General features: G+C 37.8%; 2 protein-coding genes across 4 annotated transcripts in view; one reads left to right on the forward strand and one right to left on the reverse strand.

The window, feature by feature from the left end:
* Positions 1-7,403, forward strand: part of atp7b (ATPase copper transporting beta) — a 44,406-nt gene extending 37,003 nt beyond the window's left edge. For all 3 annotated transcript variants that reach the window (XM_049479306.1, XM_022673471.2, XM_049479305.1), the window contains exons 18-21: positions 66-269; positions 1,541-1,658; positions 2,991-3,093; positions 5,238-7,403. In XM_049479306.1, coding sequence (XP_049335263.1) covers positions 66-269; positions 1,541-1,658; positions 2,991-3,093; positions 5,238-5,517 — 705 coding nt within the window. In that variant the 3' untranslated portion in view covers positions 5,518-7,403. The remainder of the gene's footprint in view (positions 1-65; positions 270-1,540; positions 1,659-2,990; positions 3,094-5,237) is intronic.
* Positions 7,404-15,150: 7,747 nt separating this feature from the next.
* b3galt1a (UDP-Gal:betaGlcNAc beta 1,3-galactosyltransferase, polypeptide 1a) overlaps positions 15,151-23,701 on the reverse strand; it is a 38,602-nt gene continuing 30,051 nt past the window's right edge. Inside the window, exon 2 of the mRNA XM_007248856.4 lies at positions 15,151-22,356. Coding sequence (XP_007248918.2) covers positions 20,724-21,713 — 990 coding nt within the window. The 5' untranslated portion in view covers positions 21,714-22,356 and the 3' untranslated portion in view covers positions 15,151-20,723. The remainder of the gene's footprint in view (positions 22,357-23,701) is intronic.

Genomic DNA, 23,701 nt, shown 5'->3' on the forward strand with positions numbered 1-23,701 from the left:
AATTGATATTGCATAGTCTGTACACATTTGCTTTTTAAGCTAATTTCTTACTTTCTTACCCACAGGTAGGAATCAGGAAAGTGTTTGCTGAGGTCTTGCCCTCTCACAAGGTGGCGAAAGTACAGGAGCTGCAGGCGAAGGGGCTGAAAGTGGCCATGGTGGGCGATGGGGTCAACGACTCACCAGCTCTCGCCCGTGCTGACCTGGGCATCGCCATCGGCACAGGCACTGATGTAGCCATTGAGGCAGCTGACGTAGTTCTAATACGGGTCAGTCTGACTAAAAATCGATCTTTGTTTAAACAGAGTCCATGGCTTTGGAATTTAACTTTTTATTCTGTCTGAATATGCCCTTTCAACAATGTGTTCTATATATTGTTCTGAGTACAGAAAGCAGGCACAGAAGATATTATATTTGTTTACTGTCAGCAGCTTACTTTGAGATGATCCATATTCTACCTGTTACCTGTTTGTTACCAAATTAAAGCAGAAAATAGAGGCAGAAAATGTGCACTCTACACAGGCATTTCTGGACAAGCTAAGAGAGATACATAACTAACACCAAGAGTGAAAGAAGCATGTGGACTGGCACAGCTAGAATAATATATGCTTATGGAGCATTACACAGCTCTAGCAAGCTTTGTCTTGCCATCTTTACCAAAGTTACTGTTGGTGTAGGTCAGAAGTCCTCATCTCCAAAACTTTAGGCAAGTTCAGAAGTGCCCCAGGGAAGCACAATTGATAAACTAGTAAACTGGTGAGGTAATAGAATGTGTTGGAAACAGCAGTTTGAGCCCACATACAGGATTTTAAGGATCTGCTCCTATGGCAAGGCAAGGCAAGTTTGTTTATATAGCACCTTTCATATACAATGGTCATTCAAGTGCTTTACAAACTAGAAAATATAAATAGTCACAAACATATAAGAAAATAGCAATAAAATTTGAAAATAAAAATAGAATAAGAATAAAACATGAATAAAACATTATCCAAACATGATAAAAACGATATATTTAAATAAAGGAAAATTTTAAGAAAAACAATTAGAATAAAAGTGCTGTTACAGCTAGAAAAAAAAACATTTTTAACAAAATTAATTAAATTGAAGTATAAGAAATAAATTCAAGACATAATGCAGAACAATATTAAACAAAAATTATAAGACATTATAGTTAAAATAATATGTAATGAAGTAATGAAAACTAAAAAAACTAAAAAACAATACAAGAAATAAAGTAGTACTAACAATATGCAATATCTTGGTGCAATACGCCACGACTTTAAGGATCAAAACAGTCCTACACAATATCAGACTAATAGGTTTTAATGTTATAGCCAATCTTTGTTTATATAATGAAATATAGAACAACTGATGAAGTTGAATCCCTGATTCCAGCTGAAAAAAACAGAAGCATTAATATTTTAAAGCAATGTCACTCTTATTTTTTGAGTATTTTGGGCTGCAGAGGCAGGGTAGATAAGTGAATGGGAAACGATAAGTGCAGGGTTTGTTTTCACTTGTTTTTTCATTGTTGATCCAGAATGATTTGCTGGATGTGGTGGCCAGTATTGAGCTGTCTAAAAAGACTGTGCAGAGAATCCGAATCAACTTTATGTTTGCTCTCATTTACAACCTGCTTGGAATTCCAATTGCAGCAGGTACGGAAAACACAAACTTTCATCTACCAACCTATTGTTTTGTATTGTTTTGTAGTAAGAAAACGTATTACTTTCATTTTTTTATTTTAATCATACATGCATACTGCTTGCTTTTCTGCTCACTTTTTAGAATAATTAATATGGTGTTTACAGATTTGATAATTGTTTATTTTAGATACATAGGTAAATACAAGTGCATCTTAAAAATAGGAATATCATTAAAAGGTTACTTTATTTCAGTAATTCAGTTCAAAATATGGAACTTTATATAATATTAGATAATATTATCTAATATTATCTAATATTATATAAGACCAATCAGTACAGTGTGGACAGTGTGCCAAATCCTGCTGGAAAATAAAAACCGCATCTCCATTAAAGTTTTCAGCAGTAAGACTTTCTGAGAAAACACTGCACTTACTTTGGACCTGATAAAACACAGTAAATCAACACCAGCAGATGACATGACTCTCCAAACCATCCCTGATTGTAGAAACTTCACACTAGACCACTAGACTCCTCCTCCAGACTCTGGTTCCTTGATTTCCAACTGAGAAGCTAAATTTACTGATAATCAGTGATGGTTTGGAGAGCCATGTCATCTGCTGGTGTTGGTCCACTCTATATCAAGTTATATCAAGTCTAAAGTTCCCCAAAATCTTACAGCACTTAAGTAGCAATTAAGTAGCAATTGAGTTCACACAGAACAGACAGCAGTAAAAATAGGTAAAAAATACATTTAAAATAAAAGTGTAAAAATACATAGAAAAACATATAAAGAATGTGTATAGGTATGTATGTAGTATTTAAGAAAGGATATACTGCCATCAGGTAATTTTCACAACAAAGCAGCAGCTAATGTCAGTTTTTGGTCATCAAATAGATACAGATTTTTTATGAATCAGCTCACTTAGTGATGGTGATAAAGTGAATATTACTCAGACAAACAAAAAAACTATTTTAATTTATATTTTTCATAGCTTCTTAATGCTGGGTAACAAAATATTCAATTGCGTAATTGTAACAGAAAATCCACTGGATTCAGCTTTGTTTAGTTTTCATCTGAAATTGATGTAGAAAAGAGATAATCAGTATGAAAAGTAAGTCCCTTGAGAGAGTACCTTCAAATTACATTGCAAGTGGCAATCTTATGGGTCCAATCACAGAGTGCTGTTGAAGCACAAATGATGAGTAATGATTTCAGAGGGGCTTTATGTAAGATTACATTATTAAGATAATATTATTAATATTATTTTATTATATTATTTCAAGTAATATTGACTCATTCCTGTTGCTCCATTAATCATGTGGTGTGTGTGTGTTTGTGTTCAGGTGTTTTTATGCCTGTGGGTTTGGTGCTTCAGCCCTGGATGGGTTCAGCAGCTATGGCTGCTTCCTCCGTCTCTGTTCTGGTTTCCTCTTTGCTGCTGCGTCTGTGAGTACACTACATCCCACTAATGAATCATTTAACAGTACACTCAGCAAGCGCACCATAACAGTGGTTTAGAGTGGTTAAAAGTAAATAAATACAGCTCATATTTTAGAACATTTCATCAAGTAGTCTGTTGGATGTTTTATCACAGTGGATTCGAATACCTGTGGGAGGTAAACAAAGAAATATAAACTTGCAAAACAACTATAAAGATTTGTGTGACTGACTCATATACTTGCATGTACAGAAGTTTGTGTTTTTACTTGTATGTTTAAAATACTTAAACATTATTTTTATTATAATTTGTACACATCTGCTTACTGAAAAAAGTCATTAACTGTGTCAAGTTATTTTGCTATGACTCAGAAACAGTTTACACAACATTTTTCTTCCTTTTTTTAAATCTGCCAATACTGACAGCAGAATCCTGTGGTAGCACATACGTTAACGCTGTAGCAGACCAACACACAGCAATATAGAATAAAGATAACCAGATCTTACAGCATACAAAACTGAGGCCTGGCAGCTACCCAATATACAGTGGTGTGAAAAAGGTTTTACCCCCTTCATGATTTCTTTTTTATGCATGTTTCTCACTCTTAAATGTTTCAGCTTATCAAACAAATTTAAATATTAGCCATATTAGACAACACAAGATTTCAGCTCATCAAACTAATTTAAATATTAGCCATATTAGACAGCACACTCTTGGGGTAATTTTGGTCGGCCGGCCACTCCTGGGTAGGTTCAGCACTGTTCCATGTTTATACAATTTGTGGATAGTGGCTCTCACTGTGGTTCACTGAATTCCCCCAAACTTCAAAAATGCCTTTTAAACCTTTTCCAGACTGATAGATCTCAATTTCTTTCTTTTCATTTGTTCCTGAATTTCATTGGATATTGACATGATGTGTAGCCTTTGAGTATCTTTTGGTCTACTTCTTTTTGTCAGGCAGATCCTATTTAAGTGATTTTCTTGATTAAGAACAGGTGTGGCAGTAATCAGGCCCAGGTGTGGCTAGAGAAATTAAACTTTTAAGTTAAATTTAAGGTTTTAACTGAGGGGGCAAACACTTTTTATAACACAGGGCCATGTAGGTTTGGATTTTTTTGTCCCTTAATAATAAAACCCTTAATTTAAAAACTGCATTTTGTGTTTACTTGCATTGTCTTTTACTAATATTTGAAATTCTTTGATGATCTGAAACATGCAAAAAAAAAAATCATGAAGGCAAACACTGTTTCACAATTCTTTATATAAAATACAAACACACACCCAAATATGCTAATTTATGATGCCAGGAAATGTGTATATTTTATGAAGCGCTGGCTTAACAAACATTTTAGGTTTAATTGTTTTAACTTGTTAAGTGCACTCAACATGATGATATTAGTTACATCTGACTACCTCACTTTTTTACAGTGCATATATTAAGGTTAGACTGCAATCTAAATTGACACACTAGTGAAAAAATATATTTTGTTTAGTGCTGGGCGGTATACCGGTTCATACATTCAATCTTGCCTGAGAACAGCACTTTATCCAACAGACGAGCCAAGAAATGGTCCTAAGTACAGAATAATTTATAAGTGATAAAACTCCCTAAAACTCAAGAATACAAAGTAAAGGAAGCAGTGGTAAAGTTGTTGTCTTATCTCTTTTTTTATTGTTTACATTCTTCAGCTGTTTTTGTGATAATAAAATCTGATTTCTTTATATATTGTTTTATTTTTGGGACAAAATAAACCCAATACTAATCAAAGCCTTAATTTAAAGCCTTAGTGTTTTATATGATATGTTCTTCTAGCAGTACATAAGTCATAGTCATGCAAAATAAATAAATAAGATAAAATAAAAATACGGATATACATTGTAAAACCGACAGAATCTTAAAAAAAATACAGTGATAAACATTTCTGGTCATACCGCCCAGCACTATTATTTTTTTGTATATTTTTTAAATTCTATAAAATGTGCAGTCATTTTTTTTCTTCTTGAAACCCGAAGTTTTCCTAAAATGAGCTACACAGGTCATGTGAACTGAGAAGACAACATGTGCTTAACATCAGCAGGGTCAGGAAATAAAACAGAGATCCGTTTTGACATCAGATTGACTTTAATTGCTGGTGAATGTTTCTCCTCTAAGCTATAAGAAGACGTCAGCGGAGCAGTACGAGGCGCGGGCTCACGGCCGGATGAGCAGCTTGAGTTCGTCTCAGGTCAGCACTTACGTCGGGCTGGAGGAGAAGCGCTGCAGTCCTCACGCTCTTCAGCGAGGCCGAGCCAGACACAGCAAGACCAGCCGCGGCTCCCAGCCCCCGACACCCTCTGCTCCCAGCTCCAGACCTCACTCATACACACACCAAAACCTCACCCAAAACTCAGCACTGAAGCACAAGCTGAACGAACAGGAGCTTGTAGTGTAGCCCAGCCAACAAATTCACACAAGTGAAGCTTAGATGGGTTTTTTGTGGGTATTGGTTGTAAGTGGGTTTGTGTGGGTCCTGACTATTGAGGATCAGGGTGTAAGGAGAAGGGAATACAGTCTGTAATTAAATAGATACAAAATGTTCCTATATGATCAGTGCCACTGATAAGAAGGATACTGCTGTAGAAACAAGGATTATACAAGTATATACTGAGAAAACCCTGTGTAGTTGCACCTGGGTCCTCATTTGTGTTGTTTTTAATGTGTTGCATTAATGTGAAACAGTGATGAATAGACATGTTTCCTCTGAAACACATAAAGCAACACTTATTGTGTTATGCTAGGTTCACACTACAGGATTTTGGGCCAGTTTTTCAGTTGCCGGAAGTTTTTCGTTGATCGCAGACAAAAACTCTGCTCGGGGGAAAATCGGGGATCATTCGGTGCTCGCTCAGTCGCGTAGTGTGAACTACTGAAAGACGCTCGTCGATCCGTCGCTTACAGATCGCCGATGAGTCGCAGACCCCTGCCAAATATTCATCATGTTTAATATCTGACTCAGTCTGCAACTAGACGCCAGGAGCAGCAGCTACATACAGCCAATGAGATCATAGAAAAAGAGAACCACGGCTCCAAAACTCACCAGAGCTGTTTATGGAGAGTCTGACCACCCTACCATTCCCCCTGTTATATCAGTAAATTACTCTAGAGGTAGCCCGAGAGTCCTCTATGAATGGGGTGAATCGAGCTAAAAGCTTAAAACTAAAAATTAAAAATAATTATGAACTACTTGTTCTGAATATTTATTTATTTTAAGAAAGTAGGATAATGTATTTTACAAAAAAAAAAAAAAGAAAGAAAGCATGTCTGTATATTTCAGTTTATCTAAAGAAAACTAGCATTACTGCTACTGTGAGCTGTGGCTGGCGAGCTGATCCTGGAGATACATGTAAAACATGTTTAAAACATTTTATATAGTTCTGTGTTGAGGACATAAGCACATATTTCAGTATAAATCTAAGCAAATATTTATAAACTTAATGTTGGACTCATTGTAAGTACATATTCTCCTCTATAGAGATTCTCTGTCATGGCATCGCTAGTTTTCGTGTGCATTTTAGTTCAGGTGTGTTCTCGTGACAAAATGGTTCTGGAGACCAGCCAGGTGAGTCGGCGATTTCCCACAGTGAGAAATTGTGTAATTTGTGACCCCGTGTCGCTGATCAGTCAGTGTTAAAGTTTCAACAACTGAAGGACTCCAAGGATTACAGCACTACCAGTCGTGTAGTGTGAACAGCACAATGACTGAAAACTCAAAAAGTCGTGTAGTGTGAACAGCACAATGACTGAAAACTCAAAAAGTCGTGTAGTGTGAACCTGACATTACCTTCTAATGATGTATTATCATTAACCAGCTCAACAGGCTTGGAGGAGAACTCTAACTGCCCATTCTTTTGTCAGCTCACTCACACTGGTTACAGTAGAATACTGTTAGAATAATGTACAGCAAAAACAAAGAGACTTTATTTTAGCGAAAGGGGAAATATAATGTGACCAAAGATTATCCAGAGCAAATAGGGACAGAATACATGTGTGGAAAAAAATATAGTGTAAATAATTTCTAAGAGAAAATGTATTTGTAGTTTTACAATGTTTAATGGCTATATTGTTATTAGGGAAAGAGATTATTTTAAATACACTAATATGTAATGCATCAATTTACTATTACTTCATTTATCAAACTATAAGCACCCTGTCAGTTTTGTACCACGTTTATGTCACTGAATAAACATGTAACTTGATGTTATGGGCATTTTTATGTTACAGAACATTTATCAAAAAGGTCTTGATACATCTCCAGTACCAGTAAAACATTTAGACACATCTTCTCATTCAATGTTTTTCTTTTTTTCTTTATTTTCTACATTGTAGATTAATATTAAATCATAAGAAACAATTAAGAAACACATATGAATTTACATAGTAAACAAAAAATAGTGTTTTTCATCCACAGTCCCCTGATCTAAACCCATCTGAGATGGTAATTTGGGATGAGCTGGAGCTTCACAGCGTGAAGGAAAAACAGCAACTATTGTTCAGCACCTCCAGAAACTCCTTCAAGATGCTGAAAAAAACTATTCAAGGAGACTCTCCCTTAAAATACCAAGAGTGTGCAGATCTTTCCTTAAAGCTAAATGGCTACTTAGAAGAACCTAAATTATAACACATATTCAGTTTTCATATTCAGTATACACATTTTGTTTACGAAATAAATCCACATGTTCCTGTATAGCTTTAATGTAAATATTAAATTTACAATGTAAAAATATATATTAAAAGGTCATTCCACCAAATGTTTTTTAGTTTTTTTTTTAGCTCTGAATCTAAAAGAACATGTATTCAACTTTTCAAAACATGTACTGGTCAAACTCAGACAGCTTTAAAATTGAATCTTTTACAAGGTTTCTAAGTCGAAGATGGTTACAAAACTCATGTGACATTTAAAAAAGCATGTTTAAAAGCAAGTTCACTAATTCCTTTGATTTTCTCCCAAGAAAGTCTTCATTTTAAAGACGTGGTGGGCTGCATGTTCTAATAATTGATATTTATGACAACACAAGAATCACTCATGTTTCTGGCACTCACTCCTGTTACTGGAACTCAGTAACAGTAATGCGTTTTTAGCGTGAAAATAGCAAAAACATGAAAAATAGCTAATTAGTGGCTATGCTAATAGCATGAGGACACAACACAATCTAGTGATGTTTCCAAAATTTGTATTTTCATAATAAACAAATAAGATCTAAGAATTACTTTAGGTAACAGGAATTGATCTCCTCGGTCATCGTTACAATAAGATCAAATATACAGAAAAACAAATGAGGGAACTTAATTTTGATTTACCCATGATCTTCAGAACCAGCTGATGTCACTTCCTGTTGTAGATGTGACTTGGTTGTAGAATGTTCGAGATGTTTCAGATGGGGTCATGTGTTATGGTAACAGGAATGAGTGAAACCCAGGGACCCAACTAAAATGTCTATTTTAACTTGAATATTATGGATTTATTATGAAAAAATATAGATTTTTAAAGCATAGTTGGGATTTGGAGTCATACAACAATGCAAAAAAAATCTCTGATAGATTATAATAATTATATTTCAAGTTATATTTTGTGCACATTTGTACATGTAATTTCCTGGGGTCAGAAATGGCACTCATTTGGTGGAATGGCTCAAACAAAAAAGAAAACACATTGAATGAGAATAGATGCATCCATATTTTTAACTGGTACTTTATGAAACAGTGTGAAGGCATCTACAGAGTTGTGTGCTCTTCTTGATATTGCCCACTTACCCTGATGTCTATTGATATAGGAATTGATGTTGTTAAATGGCATATCATTTATTAAAATATGCCAATGTAATTTCTGGAACTATATATTATCCCGAAAAATGGGTAGGCCTATGTAATAATGAAGCAGGGGTGTGGCTGGACTAGATAACATTGATGTTGTCCTAACTGTTGACCAACAGGTGGCAGTCTTGTGCAGTGTTTGCTTTTAAATTCAGCTAAGCTGACCTTGGCACTTACTGAGCATGCCCACAAACATGACTCAGAGGAATTATTTGGCTCAAACAGAGTCTGGCACAGCATCTTTGGACAAGGTGTCTCTAAATAGCCAGAAGGCATAACCTCCTACTATGACACAGCTCTTAGACTAAGACCTTTTCACATATTTTCAGCATCTCACGAGCAATTACACACTTTTCATGCATTTTCTCTAAAGGTCAAAATCCATATCAAAATGTGCCACATTTTCATCTAATGCCAGTTTCACTAAAATGTTCCTTCTTGTTGTGCAGCTTACCATAATCATGTGGACACATACAAAATAAAAAGTAAAAATAAAAAGTGATTAAGCTGGAAAATAGTATTTCTGTGTAGTCTGAAGTTTTATAAATATGACAAAAATAGTTGTTTAGTGTTATGATATGCCAAAACTAGTATAAACAGTATTATAATTAATTAATATGTTCCCTTAGGGCAAAGAAAACAGGACACAAGCCAGAACAGAATCATCAGCATTTTTTTATTTAAAAAAAACAGAGGATATGTTTTATTAAATCTTCAGAGAATGCCGTGCCAAGGAATCAGTTTCCTCCACATGTAAAGTGCACAATCTGCAGCCTTTTTCACAATAGTTCAAAAAGTTCTGCTTTATCATGGATCCCATATTACCGTATTAACAGGGGGGTGGTGGTAAATAATTATCTTACCTCTATATGTCCTTCCCATGATGATAAGTTGTATGCTATTCAGTTGCCAAATAATTAGCTTCTTTATGATAAAAAAAATATTTTGCGTAGCAACAGGTGATAGAAGGTGATTTAGATTTGTTGTCAAGGCAGCCGCCCCTAACTATAAAGCGCTGCAGGAAACCCTGCCGCTGTGTGTGGCACACGACAGGTTTGTACTCCTGTTCCCTACATTCCAGCAGCACCATTACACTTACATATACATTACATTGCCAAAAGCCACAGTCAGGGATGTCAGAACAACTGAAGTTATTGTCCATCCTGAAGAAAGAACTTAAAAGAAATACATTTTAAATGATTAATGTAATTGCCTCTCGGTTTAATACTGGACTGTGACAGTGTGTCATTTGGCAAATAAAGTATTTAAAATACAGAGTCTTGACAGTCAGTTCACTATTCAATCACAAGTCTTGACAGTCAGTTCACTATTCAATCACAAGTCTTGACAGTCAGGTCACTATTCAATCACAAGTCTTGACAGTCAGGTCACTATTCGATCACAATTATTGATGGCCACGTCACTAGTCAAGTCCCACGTCTTAAAGCTCAGGTCACTATTCAAGTCCCAAGTCTTGATGGTCGGGTCACTAATCAAGTCCCAAGTCTTGATGATTGGGTCACTAGTCAATCACAAGTCTTGATGGTTGGGTCACTAGTCAATCACAAGTCTTGATGGTTGGGTCACTAGTCAATCACAAGTCTTGATGGTTGGGTCACTAGTCAATCACAAGTCTTGATGGTTGGGTCACTAGTCAATCACAAGTCTTGATGGTTGGGTCACTAGTCAGTCACAAGGCTTAATGTTTAGGTAACTAGTCAATTGCGAGTCTTGTTGGTCAGGTCACTAGTCAATAATAAGTCATGACAGTCAGGTCACTAGTCAATCACAAGTCTTGACACAGATCACTAGTCAGTAACAAGTCTTGATGGTCGAGTCACTACTCAATCAACAGTCTTGACAGACAGGTCACTAGTGAAGTTCCAAGTCTTGACAGTCAGATCACTAGTCATGTCCCAAATCGTGACAGTCAGGTCACTAGTCAATTACAAGTCTTCACAGTTATGTCCCTAATCAAATCACAAGTCTTCAAAATCAATCACAACCCTTGTCAGTCAAGCCTGAAGTAAAGTCCCAAGTTTTAATCTCAGGTCCTAGTCCAGTAATCAATGTGTGAACACTAATGGTTACCAGTGGATCCTGAAGCAGGGATAGCAGCCATCGCTAAGGGCTGCTGTGTTACCTGGGGTGAGGGGTGCTGGTTTTGCTTTAGGGGAACCAGGTGTCTTTTCAGTGGAGGAGGCTGCTGAGAGTTTCCCAGGAACAACAAAGGGCATAGATTCACTCACTCCTGTTGAGAGCCTCCTCACTGATTTCAGTGTGGCAATCAAGTTGAAGGAGCTCGCCATTAAGCTGCAGGTGCGAAAAACCCAGCATCTAAGGGTTTGTGCTCTGAAATTACTGGCAGGTCAAAGTTTCTCCTTGGGCATGCGAGCTACATGATCCTTTGAATTTTTTAGAGTTTGATATATTGAGTAAACCTATCTCTATAGTGCCTCCATTCAGGTAGACTGAGGTTTACCCCTATTTCACCACTTTTGAGCGAGTGACAGCAACTTTGCACTGGCCTAAAGACACATTTAAAAGAAACATTTCACTTGCAGTTATCTGGCTCAGTTCTGTACAATGTCACAACTTTCTTACAGGAAACTCTTTTGTGGGTGATAGATGAGGAGAAGCTGGTCGACAAACTGAACTAATTACATGAATAATCTAGTCCACGTGAAATATTGTCAGCTTCACTTTAACTTTACACTTTTGCTGCACAGACTCTGGTTCATTTGCACCCTTAGTGTGGTTAATTTTGACATGAGGGAAAACAGGAATCACACTCAGGTGTGGACCAAATAAATCAAACCGAGACCCACAAGAGAAGGTGGTCTGGGGCCGGTCCCGAATGAGTTATGAACTCCAACTATCAAAAATATTCTCATCATGAGTATGAGCTAAACGGCTGTTCAGGTGCAGTTTAATCAGATTTATTACCCAGATAATTACTGCAGGTGTGAACACGGTATTTGCTGTACTCGCTGTACACTGCAGCTTAACACCGCACTATAAATGCTAGTTTGGGACACAGGATATTCCTGTGTTTACTTTCTTACTTCTGCAGCCTGGGTGAAAACAAACCAAACTGAGGCGAGAACACTCCAAGTACCGTATTTTTCGCACTATAAGGCGTATTATAAGGCGCGCTATCAATGAACGGCTATTTTCTGCCCTATTTTCATACATAAGACACACTGGATTATAAGGCGCATTTTAAGAAACACTATAAGAAATGTATAGTTCAGCAGGTCTCGCTGCTGGGTGGTGGTGGTGGGGGGTAGCTAACCAAGTTAAGTAAAGCTAAGATAAGTAAACAAAACTGTAAAAAAGTCCCTTTTAAAGTCAAACGAGCCCTGGATGTTAATCTCCACAGATTTCTCTACTGAAAACAGTTTATTTGGGTAAGTAAAGCGCTTCTGTTCATTTATAGTAAGTTTAGATTCCCGAATTTCTCTAGCACTAGGCTGGAGTGTTAGCAGTAGTGGCTTACTGCTCCAGTAGTGCTAGCCGGGGTTAGGAGCAGGCTACATGCCAACCTGACTGGTAAAATTCATACTAAAGATGCACCGATATAAGGTGCACTGACTATTTTTTGGAAAATTAAAGGATTTTAAGTGCACCTTATATTGTGAAAAATACGGTAAACAATCTGATTCAGACAAGAGAAACTAATTACAGGTGTGACAACTCCCCTAAAGCGCATCTCCAGTCAGTGAAGTAATGTCTAATTACTAGTTATTAAATGTATGACTTAAATTAGATTCAAGTCCAAGTCATGTAACTCGAGTCCACACATCTGCTACCATATGTTCAGGAGTTTTCTAAAAAAACAAAAGAGCTTCAAGAATCCCTGACTGTGGCTTTAACAAACACTACACACACTGAACTGGTTGTCCTCAAATACATCCAGAACATACTGAAAACGGCGACAACCATAAGTACGGCTGATGATGATATAATCAATAACACTGTTCTTACAGATAATTACCGGCATATTGCAGAAGTTTAAGAGGTTTAGTTCCAACACATCTTCGTTCACTAGCAGACGTTTGCTCAGTCCATATGCTCTGGAGGAAATACTGTACACACTGCAGTCTGTTAACGAATTAGACAATGAATATTTTGTTGCTGTTTCGCCTCTGTAATCCAGCACATTAAATGAAACTGTTTAAGCTCAAATTTACTGATTATTTGATGGACTGCTAAAATTGGCAGTATTGATGACATCACAATGATATCTCCACTGGCAAAATAGTTGCAAATTACTCGCAGCTGTATTTGGTTGTGGGACTAATGAGATTTAACAAAAAAAATCTACTGATACTAAGCTAAATCCTTTTATTAAAAACCCAATATTGTATCTTTCCTAGGTAACTATATTATAGCAGTACAGGCTAAGCTTAAAACCATTATGGATAGTAAAGAGCAAAAACCTGCTACAGCATTTATATTATCAAAGACTGGGAGAGCACAACACACCCACTCTCCACTCAACATCGACGGGTCCTCTGTGGAGATTGTTAAGAGCACCAAGTTCCTTGGTGTCCACTTAGCAGATAACCTCACCTGGACCCTGAACACCAGCTCTACAGCCAAGAAAGCCCAGCAGAGTCTCTACTTCCTCCGGAAGCTGAGAAAGGCCCGTCTCCCTCCACCCATCCTCACACTCTTCTATAGAGGGACCATTGAGAGCATTCTGAGCAGCTGCATCACTGCCTGGTTTGGGACCTGCACCATCTCTGACCGCAAGACCCTCCAGCGTATTGTGAGGACAGCTGAGAGGATCATCGGCGTCTCTCTCCCCTCCATCACGGACATTTACACCACCCGCAGCATCCGCAAAGCAACCAGCATTGTGAATGACCCCACTCATCCCTCACACGAACTGTTCTCCCTCCTGCCTTCGGGAAGAAGGTACCGCAGCATCCGGTCCAGCACGACCAGATTCTGCAACAGCTTCTACCCCCAAGCCATCAGACTCCTCAACTGCAGAGACTGAACTGATGTTTTTTCTGTACATGCACACACACTCTTACCCCACTTACCCCAGAAAATGGAAAGCACTAAAAACCCTACTACCTCACTGGACTCTATTGCACACTGTGTAATAGAGTAATTACTACCTCACTGGTCTTTTTTGCACACTTTTTGCACACTGCATAATTTGCACACTGTCTTGTTATTTATTATTCTTTGTCTGTATTGTGTTGTATTGTCTGTCTGCACTTTTGTACTGTTGCACTATTGTTCTGTCTACACTGTGTTTATGTGCACCATGGTCCCTGGAGGAACGTTGTTTCGTTTCACTGTGTACTCTGTATATAGCTGAAATGACAATAAAAACCACTTTGACTTTGACTTGAGTTTATGCTGATGTTTGAGTAGAAATTTGAGCAGTTGTGAAGGAGCAACCATACCAGAAAACCTCAGTTTAATATAAAAAAATAAATAAACAAAATAATAATGATACACTTACTAAATCAAAATAAATAGGAAAATAGCTGTAAAACAATATCTTCAATACTATTGGGTATTTTAGCTCATTTAAAGTGGTAACAGCTTTAAAAGGAGTTCATTTATACTGGGTAATCATTTAAATATATATTATAGTAAAAGCCAATGTAAGAGAATCATATCTGTGCCACTAAATCATTACAAATAACTTCTAGTAGAAGAAGGACCCTATAATGCCGGCCAACATGTTTTACCTAATTGCAATTAATCACATTTTTCCTTCTTAACACTGAAATTTGTAATAATGGATATTTAAATGTAAAATAAAATAATGAATGGAAGATTTTGCAGTTTCTCCCCCTACATATTTCTTTTGTTTTGCTTTTTATCATACATAATCATAGATTTATCATAGATAAAGAAAAACATTTTAATATCAGACAAAGATAACCTTAAGTAAATATAAAAGCACTTTTGTACTTCACTATTGTAAGTCGCTTTGGACAAAAGCGTCTGCCAAATGTCATGTAATGTAATGTAATGGAATGTAAACCTAATATCTACGTAATTAAAAACTAAATAAAATGGGCCACTCTTTGTTGATCAGAGGGTTTTAAGAATGAACGGCGTGTTTTAGATCATACAACAGCATATCAATCAGACTTTGACAAGGCCATTGCTGGTGCTTCAGATCATTGTCCTGCTGCAAAACCCAAGTACACCCAGTGTTGGGCGTTACTGTAACTATAACGCCGTTACCATTTCCAACACCCCGTTACTGCACGTTACTTTAGCGCTCTATGAACTTTTTTTTTTTTTTTAACTTCTCTTTGCCCTGGTTAACCCCTCCTCTTTCTGGTGAACTTGAGCTTCTGGCCACTGTGCCTGTAGGTTTAAGTGGGTTGGCGTGGCGTGGTGTGGCACAATTGTGACGATTTGCGTGCTCTAATCAATTCAGTGATTGCCGTGGACAGCCCAAGTTCCGATTTAAGGACGTTAAGCTCTTTTTAGCTGCTCCGGTTTTTGTGGTGCTGCTGCTTTCTGTTTTAGAGCTTAAATTCTCTGCCCGAACCCGACTTGACCCGAGGACCGACCCGAAATCGGGCTCCTATTTTTATTTTATATAAAGCTCTGGTGTGATAATCACAATGTTGCTAAGTAACCAATTATTATTGTTCACTAAAGCGAACGAAATAGCGAAAAGTGAAAGTGAAAAACATTTGTTTTAACTGAATCTAATAAAAACGGTAATTGTGTTTATAAAACTAACTAAAACGAACTGAAATTACTAATAGAATACCCTCATTTTAGTGTTTAATTTATTTATAAGCGCTGTTTTCACTCTTGGAGTTGTACAGCGGGCGGTGTTGTGCCGATTCTGTTTGCAAAGCGGAGTCGGATACGGCACAGCAGCAGCAGCGCGCGGCACCTCGTGGTCGTGGCGTTAGTTCTCGTTTAAAGCGCTCGCGCTAGCCGCAAAATACGACAAAAACACTGAGAAACTGCAGAACTGGGCCCGATCTAAGCTCTATTCTCTTTTGGTGAAGCTGTTATATTAATACCATTTTAATGGTCATTAAATTGTTGTTTTTGTCCATTATTTTGTTTAGTTTATATATACATATTTTCTTTGAGTGTGGCTTGGTTTGTTTACTTTCATCCCCAGACGCGTTTTTCCGTTTTTTTCAGTATTATAAGTTTTAGTAATTTTCTTTGGTTCTGTGGAGAATTTCGTTTTTTTTTTTTTAATTCGTTAGATTATATTTTTGACAACATTTTGGGTTAATTTCCGTTTGTTATTTTTCTAATAATAATAGTAAATACATAATTGATTTCCTTTTTTGACGGGCGAATAATAAAATTATTATTATCTTTGTTGGATATTCATGTTTGCTTGATAATCTGAAAAATGTAAGTATGATTAAAAAAAAAAAAGCAAAAACACTGTATATGTAACATTTGTTCGATTTAAATATATTTTTTTTAACTGTACTTTCTTAACTTTGAACACAGACTGTTCTTTGTTAATTATGTTCTAGTACTAGTACTAGTTGCAAAATATGAAAAAGAAAGAAGGAAAGATTCTCTTTAACCCTTCTATTATGTTTCGGGTCAAACGTGTTAAAGTTTGAACATCTAGGAAAAATAGTAGAACGTATTTTTTCAGTATGAAACTTCTTCTGCTTGCCTTAATTATTATTATAATATGAAAATGGTTCATCTCACATATATGCAACCACCCCATACAAAAACTACAACTAAAACTAAATTGCACTGTTATGTTTTAATGTTATGTAAAACTATTGTCTTTTATATGTTGGTCTTTTAAAAGTAATTAAGTAGTGAAACAATAAAACAAGTTTGAACATGTATTTTTTTTATGAAAAACCAGTGAATTATCCTAATTGAAGCATTACCCGATAGATGTAAGGAACACCATTGCACTAAATATTGATAGAATAATTAGCAGCAGAGTTAATGCTGAAATATTCACACTGCTGGTTAGGAGTTTTTTAGTTTGTTTCAGACGTCTTTTGGATAATAAAACATGCACCAGGTCAGATTGACCCAGGAACATCACTGCTGTTCCTGACAAATGAACATAACAGAAGGGTTAAGGAGATACATGCGAGTGTGGCAGAGAGAGGGAGAGAAATGGCAGAGATTGGTTCCAGAATGGGTAAAATGACTAAAGTGTAAAAAACAAAAAATTTAAAAGGGTAATAAATAATGTTGATAGCACTAGAACTAACAGTACAGCAGTAGCAAACAATCTGGTGTAGAGACACAGCTTGGAAAGATTTGGAAAGGTAAGCTTGGTAGTGGAAGGCTGCTGGATTAATACCCTGGACTGGTGGAGCTGGGGTATTGTGGAAATGCCGCCTTGGCACCAGGGGAGCACTCAGGGGAACCTCAGTCATGGAGGCTAGTCCTGAGAATTGAACCAGAAACCTTCCAGTCCCAAGCCAGGGGTCACCAACCCTGCTCCTGGAGGGCTACGTTTAGAGAGCAGAATTTAGATCCATCCACCAATTAATCCAACCTGAGCCTTTTAATGGATCTCCAGGAGGGTTAGATCAGTTGTATAGACTGTGTTGGGTTTAGGATGGAGGTATAACCTGCTCTCGAGAGGCAGGTAGCCTAAATAGCCAACTAAACAACTGAAAAAAAAAAATTGGATGGTTGATTAAGAATACTATCAAGGATGGGATCATAGGTGTGCCCAAGACTGCAATTAGAAAAAAAACAAAAGCAAAGAAAATCCTTGCAAGAAAAAATAACCTCAGAAATATTGCAAAATATACTGGAGGATTTCAAGGCAAGGCTGTGAATCTGATCTGACCACATGGATTTTCTTCTTTATTTTCTTCCTGACTAAAGAGGATATACAATTCCTCAACCTCATACAATGTGCTGGAATACCAATACTGAAAAACCAATACAACAAAAACTGTTCTCACTGCCTCATTCTATTCAAACTGCAGTTAAAGGGTCTGTATAATCAGTATCTGTCACGTTGATTGAATATGTATGTGCATAAACATGTGTCCTTAAATTCCCTTAATTTATGCAGAGAAATAGTTATTTTAGCATTAATAAATTTGTCAAGAGTTTATGTATTAGGTTAACTACTGAGATCTACTGCTTTGCAAAGCTGCTTAAAAACCATTAAGCAGCCACTGTTCTCGACACAGCATGTATTAATATGTCTGGGATTCTGGATTTGCCATCAGGTACCAAGCACCCCAGCTTTGAGTCACTGGAGCTTAGTTTACACAGCAGGTGAAAGTGGCCCATATTTGATTTTCTCAACAAATACATAGTTTTTTTTTTGTGACCTGTATCTGCTGTTTGTCTGCACTGTTTAAATGATAAAGCAGTGTAAATGATGCTCATATGCAAAACAGCATAACTTCACTATTAAGCCCTATCCAGATGGGATTAGTTTCTCAGGGGGTCCTGGTGTAATTTACTCTTTTATGGGGGTCCTCTGAGTCCAGAACGACCATATATGTGTTTTTCTCAGACGTCCTCTGAGAGAATTACAGGCAGAATTACCTACTGTTTTTCGCTGAACTCCGTGGCCTTCCAGTAATTTTAAAGTTTCGCCACCTCACGTTTAATAAAATAGCTATTTGTCCAATGTCACGCACCGTAATTACACTCTAAGTGTGGAGTTCCATGGAGATCCATGAAAAAAAAACACAACAGTGAGTGGAAATGGAGGAGCTACTGAACTCCCACACTTTGTGGTTGTAAACTGTACTTGAATTGTTGCTGAAATTTGAGTCATTGTCTCTTCTCTGCTCCAGTATCTTTTAGAGCGCTTAGACCCCGCCATCGTGCTCTGTGTGCAAAAATGATATCATGTGACAATGCAATGTCATGTGACCAAAACAGCCAAAGAACTCACTGGTCCTCCTGTTTTTTCATCTGTTTTTTTATCACTAAGAGAATAGTTCAATATTTTTCACAGACATCCAACTGAGAAACTAATTCCATCCAGATAAGGCTTAAGTTTAAGTTTCATCCTTGCCAGAATCTTCTTTTCTTACAGCCGTGCTCATAATTATTTGTTTTGTGTCCTTTCTTTAAATTTCATTTTTAAGCATTTTATTGTCCTTTTATGTCCAAATATGTATAAGGTCCTTCTCCTTGACCTAAAATCCGCGCATGAATTCTGCATGGATATGTATCACATTTCAGGTAATCCAATTTGATCCAGAATTGAAAATATTAGATTCAGTGTGCTGTTCACCTTACAACAAAAAATGCATTTAAATATGTGTCACAAATGACAAAAAAGGCCAGATTTGGGCCACTTCTACCTGCTGTGTGTTATTAAACTAGGTTATATCTGGGATACACTGAGACCGTATATTATTAAATGAGTCTTATTGTTTACTTACCATTTTAGAAGAAAAAGAACTACATGTAAATGTTGCAAAAGTTTTAGATTAATCTAAACATCCTGTTTGCGTAGCGTATGTGGTGTAGCAGGCTCTTTTAACTACACAGGCTGCTGCACACAGTTTTTTATCACACTCCCAGGAGACTCCTAAAAACAGATTACCTTCACGCATCTCAGCGCATCCAAGAGAAACCAAGCTGCTGTTAACCTGACAGAGCTGATCTTAGGGTTTCTTCTGACTTACTGGTGTTTATTTTCTTCATGTAACCCATTTGCACAGTTGTGGATTGGAAAATGTATGAATGCACAGATGTGGCATGCAAGTCAATACTGTTTTTAACAGTTCCAATATCTAGGCTGCAATTTTCTGTAGGATTGTCCTATGAAGAGCTCCTGTCAACAGTCGGTTGATCACATTTATAGAACAGTCTAATTATGCTTTTCTGGTCACATCAGACATTCATTTATGATTCATTTCGAAATATAGCAAAAAAAAAAATTTGCTTTCCATCATTTGACATTTTTTTTTATTTTCACAGAACTGTTAATGGACAGCCTACCCACTTCCTATTTCCACCATTATATCTGAAAATTACTGCAAAACACTAGAGGGAGCCTAAAATGAATTCATACATTTTTAATAAATTATTCTAATTTAAAATAGTGTCTAACTAATTGTCCAGGATACCTTTAAAATTATGTAAAATTAGGTATTTCTCAAAAAAAAAAAAACTCACTTGGGAGCGCCCTCTAGTGTCTGACAAACTCTACTTGAGAAGATGTTCTCAAGTGGTGATTCTCCTCTCTAGAAGTTCTATGACAAACAGTTGGTCCTCCAAATGTGGCCTAATTTCTCTGCACTGCACGAAGGTGTCCCAGCCGAGAAATGCAACCTAGATATTGGAACACAGCCAGTGACTCTACATTTGGAAAAAGCTCAAGACTGTGCAAGTAGCTTCTCTGTCAAACCAAATATTAATTCATTTACTGGATTTTTTGAAAATCTGTACCCTCCTTTCTGAACAAGTGAACAAAGTAGTTCCCCACATTTTTGACCAGAATTGTGCAGTAAAACTTTGAAGCATGGCTCAGGGTGCTGATCTAGGATAATAGTTTTGCCTTACATATTACAAACAATGGGATTATGTTAATCTAAGAGGAGACGGTCCTTTGGGTCTGTATACTTGCTTATGTTTATACATAAAGAATCTCTAATGGAACCACTGTTGGTTCCACAACACCATCAGTACTTGTCTTTCATAGAACACAGATGAGGATTCTTGGTTCTGCAACTAAACTGAACCACTTGAACAAAAGTTTTCAGACCAGCGAAAACATGTACAGCAATTTAAAGCATGTTTGTTCTCCCACGTCCAACCAACACAATGCTAGACCATGATGTCTGGTCCTTGTTAGCACTTGAGATGCTTTTTGGTAGACATGTCGTTCCATATCCTGTGCATCTCCTCTGGTGAGATTTGGTGCACAGTGACCACCCTGCGATAGCGGCAGAGGCTGTAGCTCATCTTCCAGTGGTTGAAGCCACTGTTCTGGATGGGGTGGATCCCCAGCTTGCGCAAGCACAAGCCCACATACACGTCCTCCAGGTGAATGAGGCGAGTGTGCAGGGAAGTCTTAAAGATCAGCTCAGCCATGTCCCCTGAGAACACGTATCCAGTCCCAGAACAGAACGGGGGGTACTTGCTCTCAGGGTACATCTCTCTAGACATGTACCACTTGCTGCGAGTGTCTCGGATGGGCCCTCCATTTATGACATGCCCTGTGAAGAAGCGCTGCCTGGGCTTAGCGTTAGGTCTTAGAAGGTTCAGAACCAGATTGTCCATGTTGACAAAGATGTCGCTGTCTGTCTTCATGACATAGTGGGCGTTTGGACAGAAGGAGGATACCCAGCGCATTCCCATCATGGTCTTCAAGGTTAGGTTGTGGTAGGAATCCTCAAAGTCCTCTACAATGATGTCATGGAAGATCTGGCTCTCCTGCTCCACCATCTGGTTCAGTACAGGCTCGGAATTGTGACCAAGAAGAAAGAGTGTAACGATGCGAATGTCGCTGTACATGTTCTCCTCACCCCACGTCTCCCGGATCGCCTGCCGAGCGTCAAACTCTTTGTGGTTGGTGCTGATCAGGATAAGAAGGAAGGGTGGGTCACCCTCGCATTTGCTTGGCTCGTTGATGAGGAAGCGGAAGCTGTGCGGGTTAAGGGTGCGAGTGCGGATGTTGCTAAAGGTCACATTTTTTAAGAGTCTTGGCGGCTGCTTGCGGACCGGCACGGACATCTGGCCTACGTAGGTGCTGGAAGGCCGGGAGCCGCTGAGGTACCACAGAGCGCTGGCCCAGCAAAGCACAGTGAGTAGGTACAGACAGGACACCTTTGAGGCCATCTCGCCACTGTCTGGCTTGTCTGCCAATCACATGTGGTCAGCCCACAGGCCAATCACGTGCACTTATTTAAAGAACATTGCTGCAGCAACTCCAGTTGCAGCAGTCTGTTCGCCACTTAACGTCCAGTCATGCTCAGTTGCTGTTTAGCCATAGCATAACTGATAAAATCCATTCAAAGATTCCATTCCTTATACCCAAGGCCACACCCACCCTGTCAATCATTTCTACTGCAGCACCAGGACATTTAAGGTCACTGTACACTCATTCACTTCTGGGGGACTTCAAGGAAAGAACCACCCTCCTCATAACCATGTCTAGTACTCAAGCTTCCATGTGCATTTCCAGTTCTGATGATGCCTCAATCATTCAGAGAGGATTGCTTGTCTTGTCTGCTATGATCTGTGTGAATCTGTCATCGCTGCAGTGCGTCAGTCCCCGCGGTCATTAATAAAGCATGGTGCAGGTTAAGAGCTTGAAGATGAATAGCTTAATCTCAGGTGCTGTAGAGTGGTGTAGTCATTGGCGTAGTCGGCAGGATCCTGAAACTTCAAGCTCAAACTTTCTGAAGTCGAGAGCTGCACTGCTGAGACGTTTGGCTCTGGTTCACTGTTCCTCTGTCCTCAGTCCTGGCAAGCTTGCGCTCTGCGGGAGGGAAAGAAGAAAGGTGCACAGTTTGTGTTGAATAAGGTATAAAACGAAAAAGTGGAAAAGAGAGAGAGACCAGAGGGAGGGTGTCTGCAGTTCAAAGGCTGGCACTAGAGCCTTTCTGTGTGCAGTGTGTGCTTTAACTCCAATTAAACAGGAAATCAATAAGAGCCTGCAGCTCAAATAGGCATCTTCACACTGTTCATTAAACCGCACCAGCACACACCCCCTCTCTAGTCGTCTTAAACACTCATACCCTTAATCAGGGCCGGTGCTCGCCATTTTAGGTGCCCCAAGCACGAATGTACAAATAATTCAGTATGTAAAATTCTGGTTCATGCAAAACCAAATGGCCATTTTTCCTAAGTTTGACCTACCATTACTCCAAAATGCTATAGTAATATCAGCTGATACTTATACAATTAATAGTATGGAAAGGGTTCTTCAAGGATTTAATGGTGTTATTTGATAACAGTTTGATTTGCTGGTTTTGTAGGACTCAAATGGACCGAATGGACATTTTTCCTAAGTTTGACTTCCCATAACACCAATTTATTTGATAATAGTTAAATTTTCTTCTTTAATGAGACTAAAATTTGTGGTCTATACATAAAGGAATGTTTTAAATATAGTGCATTCAACCTTTATTTTTAATTAGTTAAAAGGTCTGCATTTCCAAAATGTTACTCTGTTCTACAGATAGGTAGTTGTCTTTCTGGAGTATGTTTGTTGCTACTATAGCAGCTACTATAATACACTGTTTAGCTGTGTACTTTCACATAGGAGATTCATTAGTTTCTCTAGCAAATATGTTCCTTTTGTATTGCTTACAAGCTTTACATATTTGTATTTTAAATATTTTATTTTTATGATTACTATTATTATGATGATATTTTTACAAGCCTGGCACTGCACTCAATACATTTCCACATATACTAGGAATGCATCGAATAGTTGTTCAGTCAAAAAAGAAAAAAAAAAAGCACTTTCAGATTTTGGACAAATAAGTAAAAAGGTTAAATAATTTATTTGAAATATTTCAGCAGCGGCAACGCTGGATTCCAATATGCAAAAAGCCCATAGGAAGATTGACCTCACACAGGAACTTCAATCTGTCATCAACTCAGTGAGTAATCCAGAGTAATCCAGCTCAGAAAAAACAGTTGGCAAAGCAGCTAAACCTGTCTTCTATGCTCATTTCAAAATAAAAGACCTCCTATTTTCTCTGTTCTTGTCTTATTTCTGCTTCAAGTACTGTAGGATCACCATAGGGTTCCTTCCGCACTGCGTTGTTGCAGGTGCCTATGAAAGATGATACTCTCTCGCTCCCCCTCTCTCTCTC

Source organism: Astyanax mexicanus, chromosome 5 (genome assembly GCF_023375975.1).
Source record: "Astyanax mexicanus isolate ESR-SI-001 chromosome 5, AstMex3_surface, whole genome shotgun sequence".
Taxonomy (NCBI): Eukaryota; Metazoa; Chordata; class Actinopteri; order Characiformes; family Acestrorhamphidae; genus Astyanax; species Astyanax mexicanus.